Here is a 21,183-nt window from a genome sequence, read left to right on the forward strand (position 1 = left end):
TCCTGATGGTCAGAACGATCAACCGGTGGAACAACCTACCAGCGGATATTGTAAACTCCAATACTCTGCACATTTTTAAGAGGAAATTGGACTGCCATTTGGCTAGGATGCTATAGGGTTCATGCTTAGGCAGGGGGTTGGACTTGATGACCCGCATGGTCCCTTCCAACTCTAACAATAAATAAAAAAAATAAAATAAAAGATGTGACCCTCTTGGGGGGGTGTTACCAAGAATTGTCAGTGCTTAGGACACCAGTAAACCTTAATCCATCACTGTTTTCATGGTCTTCATTAATTTAGCTCAAGCCACTTTCATAATACATGATACCTCATCTTAAAAACGCCTCGTCATACAAACTTTTCGAGATACAAACCCGGGGTTTAAGATTTCCCCCCCTCTTCTTACAAACTAAATTTTCACCTTACAAACCCACCGCTGCCGCTGGGACGCCCTGCCTCCGGACTTCCGTTGCCAGTGAAGCACCCGTTTTTGCGCTGCTGGGATTCCCCTGAGGCTCCCCTCCATGGGAAACACCACCTCCGGACTTCCATGTTTTTGTGATGCTGCAGGGGAATCCCAGCAGGGGAATCCCAGCAGCGCAAAAACAGGCGCTTCGCTGGCAACGGAAGAGCAATATATATACAGTGATACCTCATCTTACAAACGCCTTGTCATACAAACTTTTCAAGATACAAACCCAGGGTTTAAATTTTTTTTTGCCTTTTCTTACAAACTATTTTCACCTTACAAACCCACCGCCGCCACTGGGATGCCCCGCCTCTGGACTTCCGTTGCCAGTGAAGCACCCGTTTTTGTGCTGCTGCGATTTCACTGGTGCTCCCTTCACTGGGAAACCCCACCTCCAGACTTCTGGGTTTTTGCGATGCTACAGGAGAATCCCAGCATTGCAAAAATGAGCGCTTCACTGGCAACGGAAGTCCGGAGGTGGGGTTTCCCAGCAAAGGGAGCCTCTGAAATCACAGCATCGCAAAAACACAGAGGTCCGGAGGTGGGGTTTTGAGGACTTCGGTGTTTTTGCAATCCTGCGATTTTACTGATGCTCCCTTCACTGGGAAACCCCACTTCTGGACTTCCGTTGCCAGCGAAGCACTCATTTTTGCGATGCTGGGATTCCCCTGCTGGGATTCCCCTGCTGGGATTCCCCTGCTGGGATTCCCCTGCTGGGATTCCCCTGCAGCATCGCAAAAACACAGAAGTCCGGAGGTGGGGTTTCCCATGGAGGGGAGCCTCAGGGGAATCCCAGCAGCACAAAAACGGGCGCTTCGGCTGGCAAAAGGAGTGAATTTTGGGCTTGCACGCATTAATTGCTTTTCCATTGATTCCTATGGGAAACATTGTTTTGTCTTACAAACTTTTCACCTTAAGAACCTCATCCCGGAACCAATTAAGTTTGTAAGACAAGGTATCACTCTCTATGGAATCAACTTATCCAAAATAAATTGAGAACTTTGGATGATTTGACTGGATTTAAATTCCTTTCAAGGGATTGTGGAATGAAATATTGGCAAGATACCAGTGCCATAAGGTAATGAAATACTGTAGATGCAGTATTTCAAATTAATATGGAGCAGACAGAACATCTTGCATTTTGCCTCTATCACTTCTTATTCAGTTGCTGGCAGAAGCTCTTTCAAAAGAGAATAGAATGGTTTTATTGCACTTATTTAGTGACAATTTGGTTCAGGCATACTTTTGAATGCCAGTCTTCTACTGTATGGACAGCTTATAGCCTTTCTGTCTACCATATCTCAATACAATTCAAAGGGGAGAAAACAGAATAGAATAGAATTCTTTATTGGCCAATTGTGATTGGACACACAAAGAATTTGTCTTTGGTGCATATGCTCTCAGTGTACAAGAAAGAAAAAAATACAGTAAATTTGTCAAGAATCATGAAGTAGAAAATTTACCTTTTTTGGTAAAGCCAAAAGACTTTTTGCTGAGTTTTCTCTGAGTTTTTGGACAACACAATATAACATTTAATAATAATAACAACAACAACAACAACAATAATAATAATAGAGATCCTCTTTTCACCCTAGGCCTTTACAATTCTATGCATGGTTTGTATGTATGTATGTTTGGTTTTTATATGAATGGGTTTTTAATCGTTTTTAGTATTGAATTACTATTGTACACTGTTTTATTGTTGCGGCTTGCTGCAAGAAAAAGTTCGGGTTCGGGTTCAGCGAACTCACCCGAACTTCATGGCAAAGCTTGGGTGAGTTCACCGAACCCGAACTTCGCTGGGTTCGCTCAACACTGGTCATGTGATATTTTATGTATGAATACATGATCAGTATATGAACATATGGCATTAAAACCTATAAAGCCCTTCATGGCATCGGACCAGAATATCTCCGGGACCGCCTTCTGCCGCACGAATCCCAGCGACCAGTTAGGTCCCACAGAGTTGGCCTTCTCCGGGTCCCGTCGACTAAACAATGTCGTTTGGCGGGACCCAGGGGAAGAGCCTTCTTTGTGCTGGCCCCGACCCTCTGGAACCAACTCCCCCCAGATATCAGAGTTGCCCCCACCCTCCTTGCCTTTCGTAAGCTCCTTAAAACCCACCTCTGTCGTCAGGCATAGGGGAATTGAGATATTCCCTTCCCCCTAGGCTTATAAAATTTATGCATGGTATGTCTGTATGTATGGTTGGTTTCTTAAATTGGGGTGTTTTTTTTTACATTACTTTTAATATTAGATTTGTTCATATTGTCTTTTTGCTGTTGTTAGCCGCCCCGAGTCTCCGGAGAAGGGCGGCATACAACTCTAATAAATAAAATAAATAATAATAATTTATTAGATTTGTATGCCGCCCCTCTCCGAAGACTATTTAATAGCAATAATTATTCCAGAAGGAGGATTTTACATTTGACACTCATGGAATACGAATCCCATTTATTGGCAGTGGTCCAAATGTTAGCCTCAAATGTTCAGTATAAATGTTGGCAAGATCTATGAATAATTTACCTGCTGAGTTTCCGTACTACTTGCATGAATTTGCCAGAGTTTGAGTTTCTGCATTTCATCCATGGAACTGTTTCCTTTTTTCAGTTGCTGTTGGAGTAAGATGCGTTCTTCCTTCCTTCGAGGGATATTGGGCTTGACAGTGCTGTATGTGACCTTGTCCTCATAACTTCTATCTGCAGAAAGCGAATGGAAATGATGAGGGAAAGTAATTAGAAGCGTCCTTGGATTTCATGGTAAGGAAGTGAGATACAGTAGTACCTCTAGATACGAGCTGCTCCACATGCGAGTATTCCAAGTTACGAGCCAAGACGTATAGCAAAATTTCTGTTCGACACCCAAACTCAAATTTGGGATACGAGCCGAGCTTCCACTAGGTGGCGCAAGAATTCCTTGCTTCCAGTTATCTCGGCGCGAAAAACAAAGTCTAAAGGCATTCGTTTGAGATGCGAGTTGATCGACATACGAGCTCGGGTCTGGAATGAATAAGACTCGTATGTTGAGGTACCACTGTATTGTACATCTCAACCAGTGATGGGCTGCCAAAATTTTTATTGCCACACTGTGGGTGTGGCTTATTTTGTGGGGGGTGGCTTAAAGGTCATGTGACCGGGTAAGAGTGGCTTGCTGGCCATGTGACCAGGTGGGAGTGGCTTGTCAATCATGTGACCGGGGTGGCTTAAAGGTCATGTGATCGGGTAAGAGTGGCTTGCTGGCCATGTGACCAGGTGGGAGTGGCTTGTCAATCATGTGACAGGGCTGTGGCTTAAAGGTCATGTGACTGGGTGGGAGAGGTGGATTTTAAGAAGCTTACGAAAGGCAAGGAGGGTGGGGGCAATTCTAATCTCTGGGGGGAGTTGGTTCCAAAGGGCCGGGGCTGCCACAGAGAAGGCTCTTCCCCTGGGTCCCGCCAAACAACATTGTTTAGTTGACAGGACCCAGAGAAGGCCCACTCTGTGGGACCTAACTGGTTGCTGGGATTCGTGCAGCAGAAGGTGGTCCCTGAGATAATATATGGAGAGCAAAAGATGAGAATGTTTGTGAAAGGGCCAAACAGAAAAAACAAACTAAACACACAAACAAACAAACAAACAAACAAACAAACAAACAAACAAACAGAATAACAGAGTTGGATGGGACCTTGAAGGTCTTCTAGTCCAACCCCCTGCTTAGTTAGGAAACCCTAACTATCTGTCTGTATGTGTGTGTACATACATGTTTGTGTTTTCTAATAACTTTCTCAATGCGTTAAGGTCCACACTACAATTTTCAATTTCCCCCCTAACATGTCGGGAAATCCTGCTGCTCATTTTCAATCTTTCCACTCAGGACTATGAAAACAGATGTTTGGAGTTTCCAGATGGCTCTAGGATCGCCTGGATATTGTCCAGTAAGCCACAGTTCTCAGCGGAAAATTGCTTTAATCTTCTTCTCCAAAGTGACTAGTCAATAGAACATTTAGACATGTGCCTCATTATTCACTGATCAGCAACAAATTACCTTCGTCGTGTGCATACACAAATTTGTCCCATGCTCTAGTTGAGATATTAGAATATACAGTGATACCTCGTCTTACAAACGCCTCATCATACAAACTTTTCGAGATACAAACCTGGGGTTTAAGATTTTTTTGGCTCTTCTTACAAACTATTTTCACCTTACAAACCCACCGCTGCCGCTGGGATGCCCCGCCTCCAGACTTCCGTTGCCAGTGAAGCACCCGTTTTTGCACTGCTGGGATTTCCCTGAGGCTCCCCTCCATGGGAAACCCCACCTCCGGACTTCTGTGTTTTTGTGATGCTGCAGGTGAATCCCAGCAGCGCAAAAACGGGTGCTTCGCTGGCAACGGAATTCTGGAGGTGGGGTTTCCCAGTGAGGGGAGCCTCAGTGAAATCACAGCATCACAAAAACACAGAGGTCCGGAGGTGGGGTTTCCCATGGAGGGGAGCCTCAGGGGAATCCCAGCAGCACAAAAACGGGCACTTCGGCTGGCAAAAGGGGTGAATTTTGGGCTTGCACGCATTAATCACTTTTCCATTGATTCCTATGGGAAACATTGTTTCGTCTTACAAAATTTTCACCTTAAGAACCTCATCCCGGAACCAATTAAGTTTGTAATACAAGGTATCACTGTATGTTAATATTGTATATTTAATTGTGTTGATAAATGAACTTATTCATATTGCATTGAATTGTGAAAAGTAATATCCAGTTGGTGTGTGTGTGTGAAAGGGAGGGAAGGAGGGAAGGAGGGAGAGAGAGAACTCTACTTCTACCATCCAGATTCATGGCCATTTCCTTCATTAATCCACTCTCATTAAATTAAGTAGTTATCGGAGTTTCTGTTAATGCCATTAGCTAATTATGAAAACACAAGTCAGGAAGTTCTGACACATTACATTAAAGATGGGCAGCTTGGTTCAGAAAATAAAGGCAGAAAATGCAGCACTATGAAGATAATGTCCTGCAGCAATTGAATAATAAGTCTGTCACACATTTCCAAAGATAACCCTGGGCTCTTTTTCTTTTCTAAGCAAATTATACTCAACCTTATAGAGAAGATGAAGTATTGCCTGTAAGTCTGCTGCAAAAAGGATCAGCTGTGCTTTGGGTGTAGAAATAAAGATCGGTACAGTGGTACCTCTACTTACGAACTTAATTCGTTCCGTGACCAGTAGAAACGCTCGTAAGAAGAAGCATAGGAATTGATTCCCCATATAATGTAAAAGCAAATAATGTGTGCGATTGGAAAAACCACATGGGTGATGGAGGCTCTGTTTCCTCCCAGGAGATTCCTAGAGAGGCCCCACGGAGACTTCTCCCTGCCTTTTTTGGCCCTGTTTCCTCCCAGGAGATTCCTAGAGAGGCTTCACGGAGACTTCTCCCTGCCTTTTTTGGCCCTGTTTCCTCCCAGGAGATTCCTAGAGAGGCCCCACGGAGACTTCTCCCTGCCTTTTTTGGCCCTGTTTCCTCCCAGGAGATTCCTAGAGAGGCTTCACGGAGGCTTCTCCCTGCCTTTTCTGGCCCTGTTTCCTCCCAGGAGATTCCTAGAGAGGCCCCACGAAGGGTTCTCCCTGCCTTTTCTGGCCCTGTTTCCTCCCAGGAGATTCCTAGAGAGGCCCCATGGAGGCAACCTACCACTAGTGCTTACTCTGTTCATCCTCTCCTGGCCAAGACATGTCCTTGTAACCTTTTTCTTTATGCTATGTTTTCATCCACAGGCCATTGGTTTTAAGTATTTTACTAATTTATCAAAAGGTAAAATAAAGAGATATAAAGAAAAATGAAAATAAAGGGACAACAGGAAAGGAAAAGGGGAACAGGGAAAAATATAGGATAACAGAGAAAAGAAAAAGAAAAGCATTGACAATTGACTCTTTTTGGTTCAGTAGAATAAGGTAATAATACTTACTTACTTACTTACTTACTTACTTACTTACTTACTTACTTACATACTTACTTACATACTTACTTACTTACTTACTTACATACTTACTTACTTACTTACTTACTTACATACTTACTTACGTACATACTTACTTACATACTTACTTACTTACATACATACTTACTTACTTACATACTTACTTACATACTTACTTACTTACATACCTACTTACTTACTTACATACCTACTTACTTACTTACATATCTACTTACTTACATACATACTTACTTACTTACATACATACTTACTTACTTACATACTTACTTACTTACTTACTTACTTACATACATACTTACTTACATACTTACTTACTTACTTACATACTTACTTACATACATACTTACTTACTTACTTACATACATACTTACTTACTTACATACTTACTTACATACTTACTTACTTACATACTTACTTACTTACATACCTACTTACTTACTTACTTACATACATACTTACTTACATACTTACTTACTTACATACTTACTTACATACATACTTACTTACTTACTTACTTACTTACTTACATACTTACTTACTTACTTACATACATACATACATACTTACTTACTTACTTACTTACTTACTTACTTACATACTTACTTACTTACATACTTACTTACTTACTTACTTACTTACATACTTACTTACTTACTTACTTACTTACTTACTTACTTACTTACTTACTTACTTACTTACTTACTTACTGCATTTCCATGCCGACCCTCTCCAAAGACTCGGGGGCAGCATACAATCCCAACTTTTTACTTTTATATAATAATATATACTAGTCACTTCTATATAACAACAAACCTATCCAGTCAGCAAAAATCATTTTTTCCCACCTTAAGCACATAACTCAAAAATGGTTTTCAAGTAGAAACAAAATTAATTGCATTCTTTTCTTTAATCAAAGCAGCCCGTTTAGTCATCTCTGTGAACGCCATCAAACCTGCAGGCATTCGTCCATTGTGGGAATGAAAGAATTCTTCCATTTTTGCGCATAAAATACACTTGCTGCATCCACAAGCCATTGCTGAGACAGCTTAAAATTGTCTTTAGTTGTAATTTGAAAGAAGTGTTTTCCTCTTCTTCTGACACAATTTTGGCTAAGGACATGATCTAGTACATTTTACTGATGACTTGCCAGGTCTTACATTGGCTTCTTATATACACTTGGCTAGGACTCTGAGAATAAATGCTAGGCCACACCTGTATTTTAACTGGAGTACTTGTGCATTCTTTAGAAAATTATGGTCAATGCTGCCCAAAGCACCAACTTAAACCTGAAAAGAGGGCTACATTTTGCCACGTTTGCATTATTGGTTCTCTCACTGAAGAGTATGCTATACATCTTCATTGCTGTGGTTAATGAAGAATTGGGCAGGCTTTTATGAGTTTTATTATAATTGTGAAGACTGGAAGGGCCATTTTGTACACTTTTACACAATTTTGCCTGCTATACAGCAGCGATGGCAAACTGTTGGGTGCTGAAGCACGAATTCTGAAGCACGAATTCTGCCGCACGAATCCCAGCGACCGATTAGGTCCCAAAGAGTGGGCCTCCTCCGGGTCCCGTCAACTAAACAATGTCGGTTGGCGGGCCCCAGGGGGACAGCCTTCTCTGTGGCGGCACCGACTCTCTGGAACCAACTCCCCCCCGGAGATCAGAACTGCCCCTACTCTTCCTGCCTTCCACAAACTCCTCAAAACCCACCTTTGCCGTCAGGCATGGGGAAACTAAACATCTCCCCCTGGGCACGTTGAATTTATATATGGTATGCTTGTGTGTATGTATTTTAGTATATGGGTTTTTTTTAAAAAAATTTCAATATTTTAATTAATTGGATTATGTATTGGATTGCTTTTCACTTGTTGTGAGCCGCCCCGAGTCTTCGGAGAGGGGCGGCATACAAATCCAAATAATAAATAAATAAATAAATAAAGTACCCACACTAATAATTCAACTTCCCCCGTCCCCCGGAGACCTTCTGGATTCTGAAAATAGCCTGTTTCTCAACTTCTGGTGGGCCCAGTTGTATTGCCGGCGTGTGCCAACCGCCCTTAATTACAGGTTGATTAGTCCAAGCAGACACACACACACGATAGAAGGCAAATAAATGTTCTTTATCAACAGAAGAGAAGAAAAAACTCCCTTTTAAACTTCAAAGGGATTTCTTGTAGCAACAAGGCACAGTTGAAATACAATACAAGAATAAATAAGTGGCATCTTTAGCCTCCGAGCTGAACGATCAGAGGTCAAGGTTTCCCAGCTGTTAATGTCTATTCCCAAGGCCTTTAAATCACTTTTACAGATAACCTTATATCGCAGCTGTGGTCTCCCTCTGGGATGCTTTAACTGCACTAGCTCACCATATAGGAGATCTTTCGGAATCCACCCATCATCCATTCTCACAACATGCCCAATCTAGCGAAGACGTCGCTGTTTCAATAGTGTATGCATGCTAGAAATTCCAGCACATCCTTGGAACAAACTTCCAGCAGACGTGGTAGATAAATCCACAGTAACTGAATTTAAACATGCCTGGAATAAACATATATCGAACCTAAGATAGAATACAGAAAATAGTATAAGGGCAGACTAGATGGACCATGAGGTCTTTTTCTGCCGTCAGACTTCTATGCTTCTATGTTTCTAAGGGTTTGGGTTAGGGTGCCTGGCTTCTCCTCACCTCAAAGGGATACAATTTCCCTATCTATTTACTATTACTGAACGTCCAAAATTTACTATTTAATTCTATGTATATATGCCATATGTGTATATACATATTACACACAGGTACACAAAAATATACATTATCTACTATATAAAGTATATTACACACACCCACACCCGCACACACTGCGTTCCTGACCCAAATCTTTCTACCAGTTCTGCATACCTGATCGTACCCGTAGGAGCTGATCACTAGGTTTGCAATATATAAAAACCAACAATATGTGTTCACTGAGCTATGTTTATTTAGCTGAGGTATTGCAGACTGCCACAAGAGGGAGCTAGAGTTTATAGCTTATTTCTGTGGAGTTTTTTTTCCTGTTTCTCTTTGTCTAAGCTACTCACTGTTAGGTTAGCTCTGCAATCTATCTGTATTGTAGTTATGTATATCAGTGAAAATGTGTTTAGGCTTGATATCTTTCTTTGCTGGTTATGACAAAGGCAACTGGCAAGAAAATCTATCTACTTGGTAATATTTGGATTGTTATTCTGACTTCGTAATAAGTCTGCATGACTTTAGACTGTTTATCTGAATATGTTATTTCTCGAAGTAAACTTTAATTCAAGTTAGTGTTAGTGGCTAAGTAGTTATTCACAGCTAATCTCAATCTAAACATTTCTCTGTGCGCACAATCTTGGTAAGCAAGGATTACTCGGCTCATACATTAACAATATTACTTTTTTAAAAATAGCAAAACTGACAAAAGCATTTAATTCTGCACCTGGTCTCCTAGCAGCATCCAACAGCTTCTCATTACCAGCATGAATCCTAGTCACCTTTTGTTGAAAGACTGTAACAAAAAAGCAAATTAAGAAGTTACTAGTAGTAGCAGGAAAACAAGAAAGCTGATTATCCATCACAATTCTAGTATCTTGATAGAATATATAATACTCTTAAAAAGAGGGTATAAGAAGAAAGCCCACAATGTAGATTTGTTTTATTTTTTAGAACTTTCTACAACTTTGTCCAGTTGAATTCCCTTTATACAATAGGCCTTTGATTTCTACCTCTTCCATGTAGATGCCCCGAGTCTTCGGAGAAGGGCGCCATGCAAATCTAATAAATTATTATTATTATAGACACTGGCCACAGATTTAAACTTAATAGTAACCGCTCCAAACTTGACTGTAAAAAATACGACTTCAGTAACCGAGTTGTCGAAGCGTGGAACTCATTACCAGGCTCCATAGTGTCATCCCCAAACCCCAAATAAACAATAAAATAAAAAATCCACCTCTTAAAAATGTAAAGGGGATAGACTGAGGACTATATAGATAGTCCTTGACTTACAACAGTTCACTTAGTGACCATTCTCTTAAATTATTAGATTTGTTATATGTTGTTTATTATTGCTGTGAGCCGCCCCGAGTCTACGGAGAGGGGTGGCATACAAATCTAATAAATAAATAAATAAATAAATAAATAAATAAATAAATAAATAAATAAATAAATAAATAAATAAATAAAAAATAAATAATTCAAAGTTAGAATAGCATTGAAAAAATTGACAGTCATGTCACAGTCATGTCACTCGTAACTGCTTTGGCATCCCCATGATTATGTGATCAAAATTCAGAAGCTTGGCAACTGGCTCAGAGCCGGGGTGGGTAAAATGAGGACCCAGATTGTTGGAGGAAATATGCTGATTCTGTAAACTGCTTAGAAAGGGCTGTAACTGGTCGCTGGGACCCATGTGGCATATATATATTACTGTATATATTATAGCCAATAGCAAAAAGGGTAACGATATAGCTGCCTACAAAAGGAACAGTTGTGGACTGGTCAACCTGCTGGATTGAAATAAAATAGGAAATTACCTATTCTATTCTATTCTATTCCATTCGTTTGGTGGGTCCCAGGGGAAGAGCCTTCTCTGTGGCGGCCCTGACTCTCTGGAACCAGCTCCCCCCAGAGATTAGAACTGCCCCCACCCTCCTTGCCTTCCATAAACTCCTTAAAACCCACCTTTGCCGCCAGGCATGGGGGAATTGAGATATCTCCCCCGGGCCTATACAATTTATGTATGGTATGTTTGTATGTATGTCTGATTAATAATGGGGTTTTTAGAATGTTTTTAAATTATTAGATTTGTTATGAATTGTTCTATTGCTGTTGTGACCCGCCCCGAGTCTGCGGAGAGGGGCGGCATACAAATCTAATAAATAAATGAATGAATGAATGAATGAATGAATGAATAAATAAATAAATAAACAAACAAACAAACAAATAAATAAATAAATAAATAAATAAATCTATTCTGTTCTGTTCTGTTCTATTCTATTCTATTCGTTTGGCGGGTCCCAGGGGAAGAGCCTTCTCTGTGGCGGCCCCGACTCTACTCTACTCTACTCTATTCTACTCTACTCTACTCTATTATATTCTGTCTGCAAGAACAGCTGTCCTCCTTGCATCCGGCGACGTGCTTCTATAAGCAGGTTGCCGGATGGGGGCTGAAGTGTTTGGAAAGTCAAGATTTATTACCGTGCTTGAAATGAAGTCGGACAGATGGTCAGAAGTAAACAAGTGGAAGTTTATTTCCAGCAAAAGTTCATCAAAACGTTTGGACGCTGAACGCCAAATGAGCCCTACCTTGAGCGATGTAGGAAGTGCTCTCTTCTTTCACAGCAGCAGACAAAGGACGCGGAGCAGGGGCTGGTGGTCGATTCATAATAAAGGATCTACCGTCTTTCCTTTGGTGCTGGAGTTTGTTCTCCATGATGGCATCATACACGGCGTCGTTTACTAGAGCAGAGGTGTATGGATCTTCCTCATCAATTTCGTCAGAACAACCATTTATCTTAGGTTCTCCCTCCGTCTCCTTATCTCCAACTTGGCTATCCACTTTTTTCAAGGCTGAAACAAACAGAATGAGACTAATTTATTTTTAGAAACATAGAAACATAGAAGACTGACGGCAGAAAAAGACCTCATGGTCCATCTAGTCTGCCCTTATACTATTTTCTGTATTTTATCTTAGGATGGATCTATGTTTATCCCAGGCATGTTTAAATTCAGTTTAATACATGTACCGTGTTTCCCCGAAAGTAAGACAGTGTCTTCCTTTCTTTTTATCCCCAAAAGCCCCACTATGTCTTACTTTCGGGGTATGTCTTATATTGGAAAAAGCGGTGCACGCTGGAGTCAGAAAAAGACATAGACAGACGGGGAGGGAGCCGTCCGGCCGGCGAGGCCCGGAGTGCACTGCCAGCTAGGAAGGAAGGAGGGAGGCGGCCCCAGCCCCCGCTGCTTTCCCCGCCGCGCCGCTCCCAAGCGCCTTCCTCGCCCTCGACGCCGCCGCCTTCTCACTCTCCAGGTCCAGCTAGATGAGAGGCGATGGCAATGGCGGCGGCTGCGCAGTGCCCGTTAAGTTACCTCGTTGAGCAGGAAGGTAGCGCTGGAGTCAGAAAAAGACATAGACAGACGGGGAGGGAGCCGGCCGGCCGGCGAGGCCCGGAGTGCACTGCCAGCTGGGAAGGAAGGAGGGAGGGAGGCGGCCCCCGCCCCCGCTGATTTCCCCGCCGCGCCGCTCCCAAGCGCCTTCCTCGCCCTCGCCGCCTTCTCGCTCTCCAGGTCCAGCTAGATGAGAGGGAGGCGGCAATACCCCTGTGTTTCCCCGAAAGTAAGACATATGTCTTACTTTCGGGGTATGGCTTATATTAGCTGACCCCCCTGAAACCCCCGATACGTCTTACAATCGGGGGTGTCTTACTATCGGGGAAACAGGGTAGTTTGGATGTGATGTAGCTGAAATCTTGAATATTTTTCAAATTTTGCTATAAATGTTTAATGTTATTCCGTGAGTCTATACCTGAATATAAGTAGAAGCATCCACTTTGTTTCCTGGCAAAAAATTGGTTTCGTGGGGGCAAGGGTGGTCCCTCTGAGAAGCTGACATTTTCACCCTTTGCTTCTGGGACATCTCTAAGTATGTTACTATACAAGCTATTTCTCAAGTGACCTGTGTTTTCTTTTAATTTATTTCCTTTTTCTTCTTCTTCTTCTACCATTCCTTCCTCATTATATTCTTTCGGTTCTGCATCAGCATCCATCCCTTTTTTCTCCTGGATTTCCAAACAGTCTCCAGGTGGTTCTTCGATGCTTGGGCTGCCTGTTAATGTTGGGAGAATACATTATTCTTTCATTTAAAATAACCATCTGGAAGCATTTTACATTTTCTTACAGATTTCTACAGAGGAACGGTCACAATGCTAATTAAATTTTCATGAATGAATATAATACAGTGGAAAGCTGTCACATCTATAACTTCGGGGAGGAAACATCTAAAATATTTATCAACGGATACAAAAGGCTCTCATTAATTTGCAGCATTTCTAAACAACGTAGACAAAACGTGACGTTAAATGACTCTGGAAATGCAACATTCTACCTCCTCTCTTTACCTGTACAATTTTGGATAAACATGAGGACAAATGCAAGAGTAAGGTAAACTATGCATAGTTATGTTATTTTCTACTTACAAACCTGAGTCTCTGAAACTGTAACCGGAAAAGGCAGGGAGAAGCCTCCGTGGGGCCTCTCTAGGAATCTCCTGGGAGGAAACAGGGACAGAAAAGGTGGGGAGAAGCCTCCGTGGGGCCTTTCTAGGAATCTTCTGGGAGGAAACAGTGCCTCGCTCCCTCCCTGTGGTTTCCCCAATCACACATATTATTTGCTTTTACATTGATTCCTATGGGAAAAATGGCTTCTTCTTATCAACTTTTCTACTTAAGAACCTGGTCACGGAACGAATTAAGTTCATAAATAGAGGTACCATATGCATTGATGTATGCATTCAACAATATTATATGTTGTGGTTGGCTCTGGCCCCAGCTCCTGCCCCAGGGAATGGGGAGGTGGATGCAGGGGAAACTTCAACATGTCACAGGCCTGTGTTATTGCCGACAGAATCAGTTCAGAGTTTAGTTTCCTCAGATGAAGAAGAAGGTGGGAGAGACTCGACAGAGGAGGGCTTGGCACACAGCCAAGGCAGTCAATCTTCCTTATCTTCTATTGCTTCAGATGATGACATTTTGGACCCACGCAAGCGCAGAATTATGCGTAGAAGAGACCAAGTAAGAACATATTACAGGAAAGGAGGCCACCTGTGTTTGGGTGGGGCTCCAGTAATTAGGGCTGCTGCTATAAATAGCAGCATGTGGGTTTGGCCATTGTGGAAGAATATCTGATTGGAGTTCGTCAGGAATCCTGTGTTTTCTGGACTTTGTTGCTTTTTCACGTCTTGGAAAACAAAGCAGAGCAACGTGTGTGTGTGTGTCTCACTTCGTTGGAAGAAGAAGGGGTGTGAAGTTTCTCCACAGCTGCTAGCTAAGTCCTTAATGACTGCTTAAGGGAAATTGTACAGTCTACCCGGTTGTTTTGGGAAGAGTGCTCTTTGCAATACAAAAAGAGTGCTTAGTTTATTTTGAATGTTGTGATAAAGAACATTGTTTTGAATTTTCAAACGGGTGTGTGTCTGAAATTTGTACCCTTGAATTTTCGGGAGGCTCCTATCACAGAGCCCGGCAGAACAATTATAGAAAAATTAAACTTAAAAAAAAATATAATAATAAATTAATAGCGGAATGCTCCATTTTATAAACTTACCAAATCCATTAGAATGAGAATCGGAGCTCATCAACTCATAAATGTCATCCTCGGCTTTTATACCCTTCTCATCACTTGTGTTTTTGTCCTCACTTATCTAGATGGTGGATTAAAAAAAAGTCAAAAAGCACTTGATGGTATCAGATAACCGCAACAGCTGGAGGAGGTCATATAAGCAGAAGACAATGCTGGAAGCCATCTCCAACTATTTATCCTTTTCTTCCCACCTAATACGATCATAGATGGATTTAATCCACACAATCCCTTCTTTAGAATAGAGAGGTAGAAGAATTTTAGCAGCTGTTTATTGATGCTCCTGGTCATGTTTTGAGAACACCTGTTCCGAATACAGTTACATGGGATTTAACATGAGCTCATTGGATTTTTGAACAATATTGGTAGTTATTACTAATTAGGAAGTGAGAAAATCTATGCAGTTTCTTAGACCACTTTTCTTCTTTATTTTTAAACTGTTAAAGGGAAGTTCGTTATCAGCCTGCAATTTTTCAACGAGGATGTGTTTGCTGAAGAATATCTGGTATTTAGAAACATAGAAGATTGACAGCAGAAAAAGACCTCATTGTCCATCCAGTCTGCCCTTATACTATTTCCTGTATTTTATCTTGGAATGGATCTATGTGTTATCCCAGGCATGTTTAAATTCAGTTACTGTGGATCCCAGCGACCGGTTAGGTCCCACAGAGTTGGTCTCCTCCGGGTCCAGTTAACTAAACAATGTGGTTTGGCGGGACCCAGGGGAAGAGCCTTCTCTGTGGTGGCTCCGACACTCTGGAATCAGCTCCCTCCAGAGATTAGAACTGCCCCCACCCTCCTTGCCTTTCGTAAACTCCTTAAAACCCACCTCTGTCGTCAAGCGTGGGGGAACTGAAACATCTCCCCTTGCCTATGTAGTTTTGTGCATGATATGACTGTATGTATGTTTTTATATATTGGGGTTCCTTGTTTTTTAGACTTTTAAAATGTATTATTGTTATTTTAGATTCTAACTATTAGATTTGTCATTATATATTGTTTTTACCACTGTTGTAAGCTGCCCGAGTCTACGGAGAGGGGCGGTATACAAATCTAATAAATAATAAATAATAATAATAATAATAATAATAATAATAATAATAATAATAATAATAATAGTAATAATAATAATAATAATAATAATTATTATTATTATTATTTACCAACCACGTCTGTTGGAAGTTTGTTCCAAGGATCTACTACTCTTTCAGTAAAATAATATTTTCTCATGTTGCTTTTGATCTTTTCCTCAACTAACTTCAGATTTTGCTCCCTTGTCAGCTGGTTGGGCTGGTTAGCTGGTTGGGCTGGTTACCTGGTTGGGCTGGTTAGCTGATTGGGCCTGCTAGCTTCCGCAAATGCAGCCCTGACAAGAAGCCATCCGCTGCTATTGGATACAGATTGGGCTAGATCAGTGGTGACAAACTCAGTGTTATGGCGTTATCATGTGATTTATTGGGACTTTTGCCCCCTTCACTAAACCCGGTGGGGCCTGAGCAGCATGTGACACATCTGGCCTATGGGCTGTGAGCTCTGCACCCCTGGTCGCCTGAAACATGATCTAAGTATTGCCCACAAGATCATATGCTGCAACATTCTACCTATCAATGACTACTTCAGCTTCAATCGCAACAATACAAGAGCACGCAACAGATTCAAACTTAGTATTAACCGCTTCAAACTTGACTGTAAAAACTATGACTTCAGCAACCGAGTTATCGAAGCGTGGAACTCATTACCTGACTCAGTAGTGTCGACCCCTAACCCCCAACATTTTCCCCTTAGACTCTCCACGATTGACCTCTCCAGGTTCCTTAGAGGTCAGTAAGGGGCGTGCATACGTACCCCAGTGTGCCTTCCGTCCCCTGTCCAATTGTCTCTCCTTATCTCATTTATCTTTTCTTCCTTTCAAATATGTTCACCTATACTTTTATATCTTTTCTTCTATTCTTTTCTTTATTTATATTATTACATATATATTCTATTCAATGTGTATTATGTATTGGACAAAATAAATAAATAAATAAATAAATAAATAAATAAATAAAATAACGAACAAACGAACAAACGAACGAACTAACGAACGAACGAACGAACGAACTAACTAACTAACTAACTAACTAACTAACTAACTAACTAAATAAATAAATAAATAAATAAATAAATATCTCCATATCTATTGATCTGTGGCTGGCTGGTTGGGCTGGTTAGCTGGTTGGGCTGGCTAACTTCCGCAAATGTAACTCTGACAAGAAGCCCACTGCTGCTATTGGGTATAGATTGGGCTAAAATCAGGGGCATCAAACACACAGTGTTATGGCGTTGTCATGTGATTTATTGGGACTTTTGCCCCCTTCACTAAACCCGGTGGGGCCTGGGCAGCATGTGACACATCTGGCCTGTGGGCTGTGAGCTCGACACCCCTGAGCTAGATCTAGGCTCAATATGCTAAGTTTAGATCCCACTGATTTCCTGGGGAAATACATTCAGGTTATCAAGTCTGTATCTACTTTTATTTCCCATTATTTTATTCGATTTGCATGATTGGGGAAAAAAAAAATAACAATGGCAAAACATTATCTAATGCAGGATTTTCTTTGATGAATTGACCTCTCAATTGACCTCTCCAGGTTCCTAAGAGGTCAGTAAAGGGCGTACATAAGTGCACCAGTGCGCCTTTTGTCCCTTGTCCAATTGTCTTTCCTTTATCTCATATATCATATATATTTTCTTCCTTTCATATATCTTCTGCTCTATTCTATATTTTTCTTTATATATATTATCTCATGTCTATTCTCTTCTATATGTATTGTGTATTGGACAAAATAAACAACAACAAAAAAAGGAATAATGAAACTCAGATAGTAATCTAAAGAAGATGGAATCAGGACGTTTCCCAAAATTTGTTTTTGCAGCCAAAGAAAATTAATTCTAGGAATGCCTGATAGTTTCCTCTCTCATCTGAGATGCTCAGGCATTTTTCAACGTTTCTTAAACCCATGCTCTTCCCCGTTTCTACAGCAACTTCCTTCTTTCGACCTTACCAAAGAAAAACAGGCCTCCCCCCAATCCAAGCATTGGGGGGAGTAAGACTTATTGGTCTCAGGGTTGAATCACCCAAGATGGTTGATAATTTTCTTTTTTTAAAAAATATTCTTTTAAAGAGCTATTGCAAACTCAGTTCAGTTCCTTGGCAATTTTTAATGCCGATGCCTGGATCCAATCTTTACTCCCATTGCCAACGACTTGAAATGAGACATAGGTTTTCATCATATGTAGCCATCTGTTTTATTGTACAGGATTTCAAATAACTGCAGATGCTTTTGCAAGATTGCTTTCAGAAATAATAAAAGGAAATATAGCTTGATATTGGCAAAGTGAATTTAAAGCTATATAACAAAAGGCTTTTATTGGGGGCAAATTTCAAATTAAATTAGAGGAAGGACCACAAATGTATTCGATTCGTATCTGACGTACATTTTTTTCTAGTGTTTGCACTGTTCTATCGTATTAAAATAAAATAGCAAAGAATTTATTCTTGGAAGAAGCTTGCATCAAGTAATGAGGATTTTTTTAAAAAAAAAAATATTCATGTAGTATTTTTGTGGTATTTTTTAAAATCACAATTCTATACTTTTCACACACTTGGATTTAAAAAAAATAAAAGTATTATATAGGAGGCTATGTAATCACTGCAAAACTTTCAATGTTTGACTAATAGTTATTTTTCAATTCAGATGGTGTAAGACAGGGGTGTCAAACTAAGGCCCGAGGGATGGATCGGAACTGCAGGGTGCTTAAATCTGACCCGTGGGGACCTCCTGGAAATAACAAAGGACCAGCCGGCAGTTCCTCTGGCAGTCAAAACAGTCAGATGTTGAAAGTAAATGCAGGGCGTCCTGCATAAGCCACGCCCACAGTGTGGTAGTAAAAATTTTGGTAGCCCTTCACTACTTGTGCTGTAAGAGGCTGTCCAGGTCGAAAATAGGGTGCCATGTCCCATTTTGACCAGCAGGGTACTTCAAGAGGTGTCTGTTCTGTCTCACCTGTGGATCTGGCCCTTGAAGAAATCTAGTTTGACACCCTTGGGGGTAAGATATTCATAAGTGACTACTCACATTATTCATTCATTCATTCATTTCATTTCATTTATTGCATATTTATTTATTTATTTAATAATATTATTTAATAATAATAATAATAATAATATAATAATAATAATAATATAATATAATAATAATAATAATAATAATAATAATAATAATAATAATAAAATTAGATTTGTATGCTGCCCCTCTCCGAAGACTCGGAACGGCTCACAACAGTAATACAAAATACAAATCCAATGTTAAAAGCAAAAAGAGTTTTAAAACCCTTAATTAAAAACAATCATACAACCCAAACAAACCATACATAAAAAGGAGCAGTCGAGGGGAATCAATTTCCCCATGCCTGGTGACAAAGGTGAGTTTTTAAGAGTTTGCGAAAGGCAAGGAGGGTGGGGGCAGTCCTAATCTCAGGGAGGAGTTGATTCCAGAGGATCGGGGCCACCACAGAGAAGGCATTGTTTTGTTGACGGGACCCAGAAAAGGCAAACTCTGTGGGACCTAACTGGTCGCTGGGATTCGTGCGGCAGAAGGCGGTCCCGAAGGTATTCTGGTCCGATGCCATGAAGGGCTTTATAGGTCATAACCAACACTAAGAAAGAATTCTAAGAAAGAATCCCTTGGAAGTAGTTGTCTACTTGGGAATAATGATGGATTTGCTTAGCGCCAGTTTTTTACAGGTAAGAAACAAGAGATTTCAATATAAATATCTTCAGTTGACATAAATTAAATGTTAGAAAATTTCTTTAGTCTGACCTTGAAACTTTATCTTATTTCTTGAAAACTTTGATCTCTGCCAGAAATAGAAACCTCAAGACCTTAAATGCCAATATTACCTTATTTCCCTGGAATATTGGACATTAAGCTTTTGCTTAATGACTTTGCTGTAAGTAATTTTGATCCGAACCACTGTCTGTTTTTCTTACACTTGATATATGAAACGGTGGACTAAATAGCCTTTCTGTACTCTAGTCTTTTCCGTTGAAACTTCAGCTGTTGAAAGAATGATTCTATGCTTATTAGATTAGATTAGATTAGATTAGATTTATTGGATTTATATGCCGCCCCTCTCCGCAAACTCGGGGCGGCTCACAACAGGGTAAAAACAGTACATAATAACAAATCCAATACCCACCAATCCAATTACAATTTTAAACTAAAAAATTCATAAAAAACAGCCCCAGAATATTAAAAAAACACGCATACAATCAATCTAACACCAAAACAACATGGGCAAGGGGGAGATGTTTCAGTTCCCCCATGCCTGACGGCAGAGGTGGGTTTTAAGAAGTTTGCGAAAGGCAAGGAGGGTGGGGGCAATCCTAATCTCAGGGGGCAGCTGATTCCAGAGGGTCGGAGCCACCACAGAGAAGGCTCTTCCCCTGGGTCCCGCCATACAACATTGTTTAGTCGACGGGACCCGGAGAAGGCCAACTCTGTGGGACCGAACCGGTCGCTGGGATTCGTGCGGCAGAAGGCGGTCCCAGAGATATTCTGGTCCGGTGCCATGAAGGGCTTTATAGGTCATAACCAACACTTTGAATTGTGACCGGAAACTAATCGGCAACCAATGCAGGCTGCGGAGTGTTGGAGTGATATGGGCATTAGCTTTGCCTCTACCATCACAATGACTTGCTAGTCACACTTGCTTTCATACAACGACATGCTCGGAAATATTGTGTGATGATTAATTGGGCACGTGCAAACGCAATAAAGCTGCAAAACAAATGATTGTGTACCACATTAGGGGAACAATGATGGTCTGAAAAGCAGTACAGTGATACCTTGTCTTACAAACTTAATTGGTTCCGGGACGAGGTTCTTAAAGTGAAAGGTTTGTAAGATGAAACAATGTTTCCCATAGGTATCAATGGAAAAGCGATTAATGTGTGCAAGCCCAAAATTCACCCCTTCTGCCAGCCAAAGCGCCCATTTTTGCGCTGCTGGGATTCCCCTGAGGCTCCCCTCTATGGGAAACCCCACCTCTGGACTTCTGTGTTTTTGCGATGCTGCAGGGGAATCCCAGCATCACAAAAATGAGCATTTCGCTGGCAACGAAAGTCCGGAGGTGGGGGTTTCCCAGTGAAGGGAGCATCAGTGAAAACGCAGCATCGCAAAAACACCAAAGTCCTCGAAACCCCACCTCCGGACCTCTGTGTTTTTGCGATGCTGTGATTTCACTGAGGGTCCCCTCACTGGGAAACCCCACCTCCGGACTTCCATTGCCAACAAAGCACCTGTTTTTGCGCTGCTGGGATTCCCCTG

The 21,183-nt window shown here is 41.1% G+C and overlaps 2 protein-coding genes across 2 annotated transcripts in view; both read right to left on the bottom strand.

Moving 5' to 3' along the window:
- NFKB1 (nuclear factor kappa B subunit 1) overlaps positions 1–21,183 on the bottom strand; it is a 291,304-nt gene that overhangs the window by 195,429 nt on the left and 74,692 nt on the right. The window lies entirely within an intron of this gene.
- The window catches only part of BANK1 (B cell scaffold protein with ankyrin repeats 1), a 130,985-nt gene that overhangs the window by 241 nt on the left and 109,561 nt on the right, over positions 1–21,183 (bottom strand). Inside the window, exons 8-12 of the mRNA XM_070757971.1 lie at positions 14,780–14,876; positions 12,984–13,283; positions 11,765–12,028; positions 9,897–9,965; positions 2,996–3,168 (exon numbers count right to left, since the gene is read on the bottom strand). Coding sequence (XP_070614072.1) covers positions 2,996–3,168; positions 9,897–9,965; positions 11,765–12,028; positions 12,984–13,283; positions 14,780–14,876 — 903 coding nt within the window. The remainder of the gene's footprint in view (positions 1–2,995; positions 3,169–9,896; positions 9,966–11,764; positions 12,029–12,983; positions 13,284–14,779; positions 14,877–21,183) is intronic.

Source organism: Erythrolamprus reginae, chromosome 7 (genome assembly GCF_031021105.1).
Source record: "Erythrolamprus reginae isolate rEryReg1 chromosome 7, rEryReg1.hap1, whole genome shotgun sequence".
Taxonomy (NCBI): domain Eukaryota; kingdom Metazoa; phylum Chordata; class Lepidosauria; order Squamata; family Dipsadidae; genus Erythrolamprus; species Erythrolamprus reginae.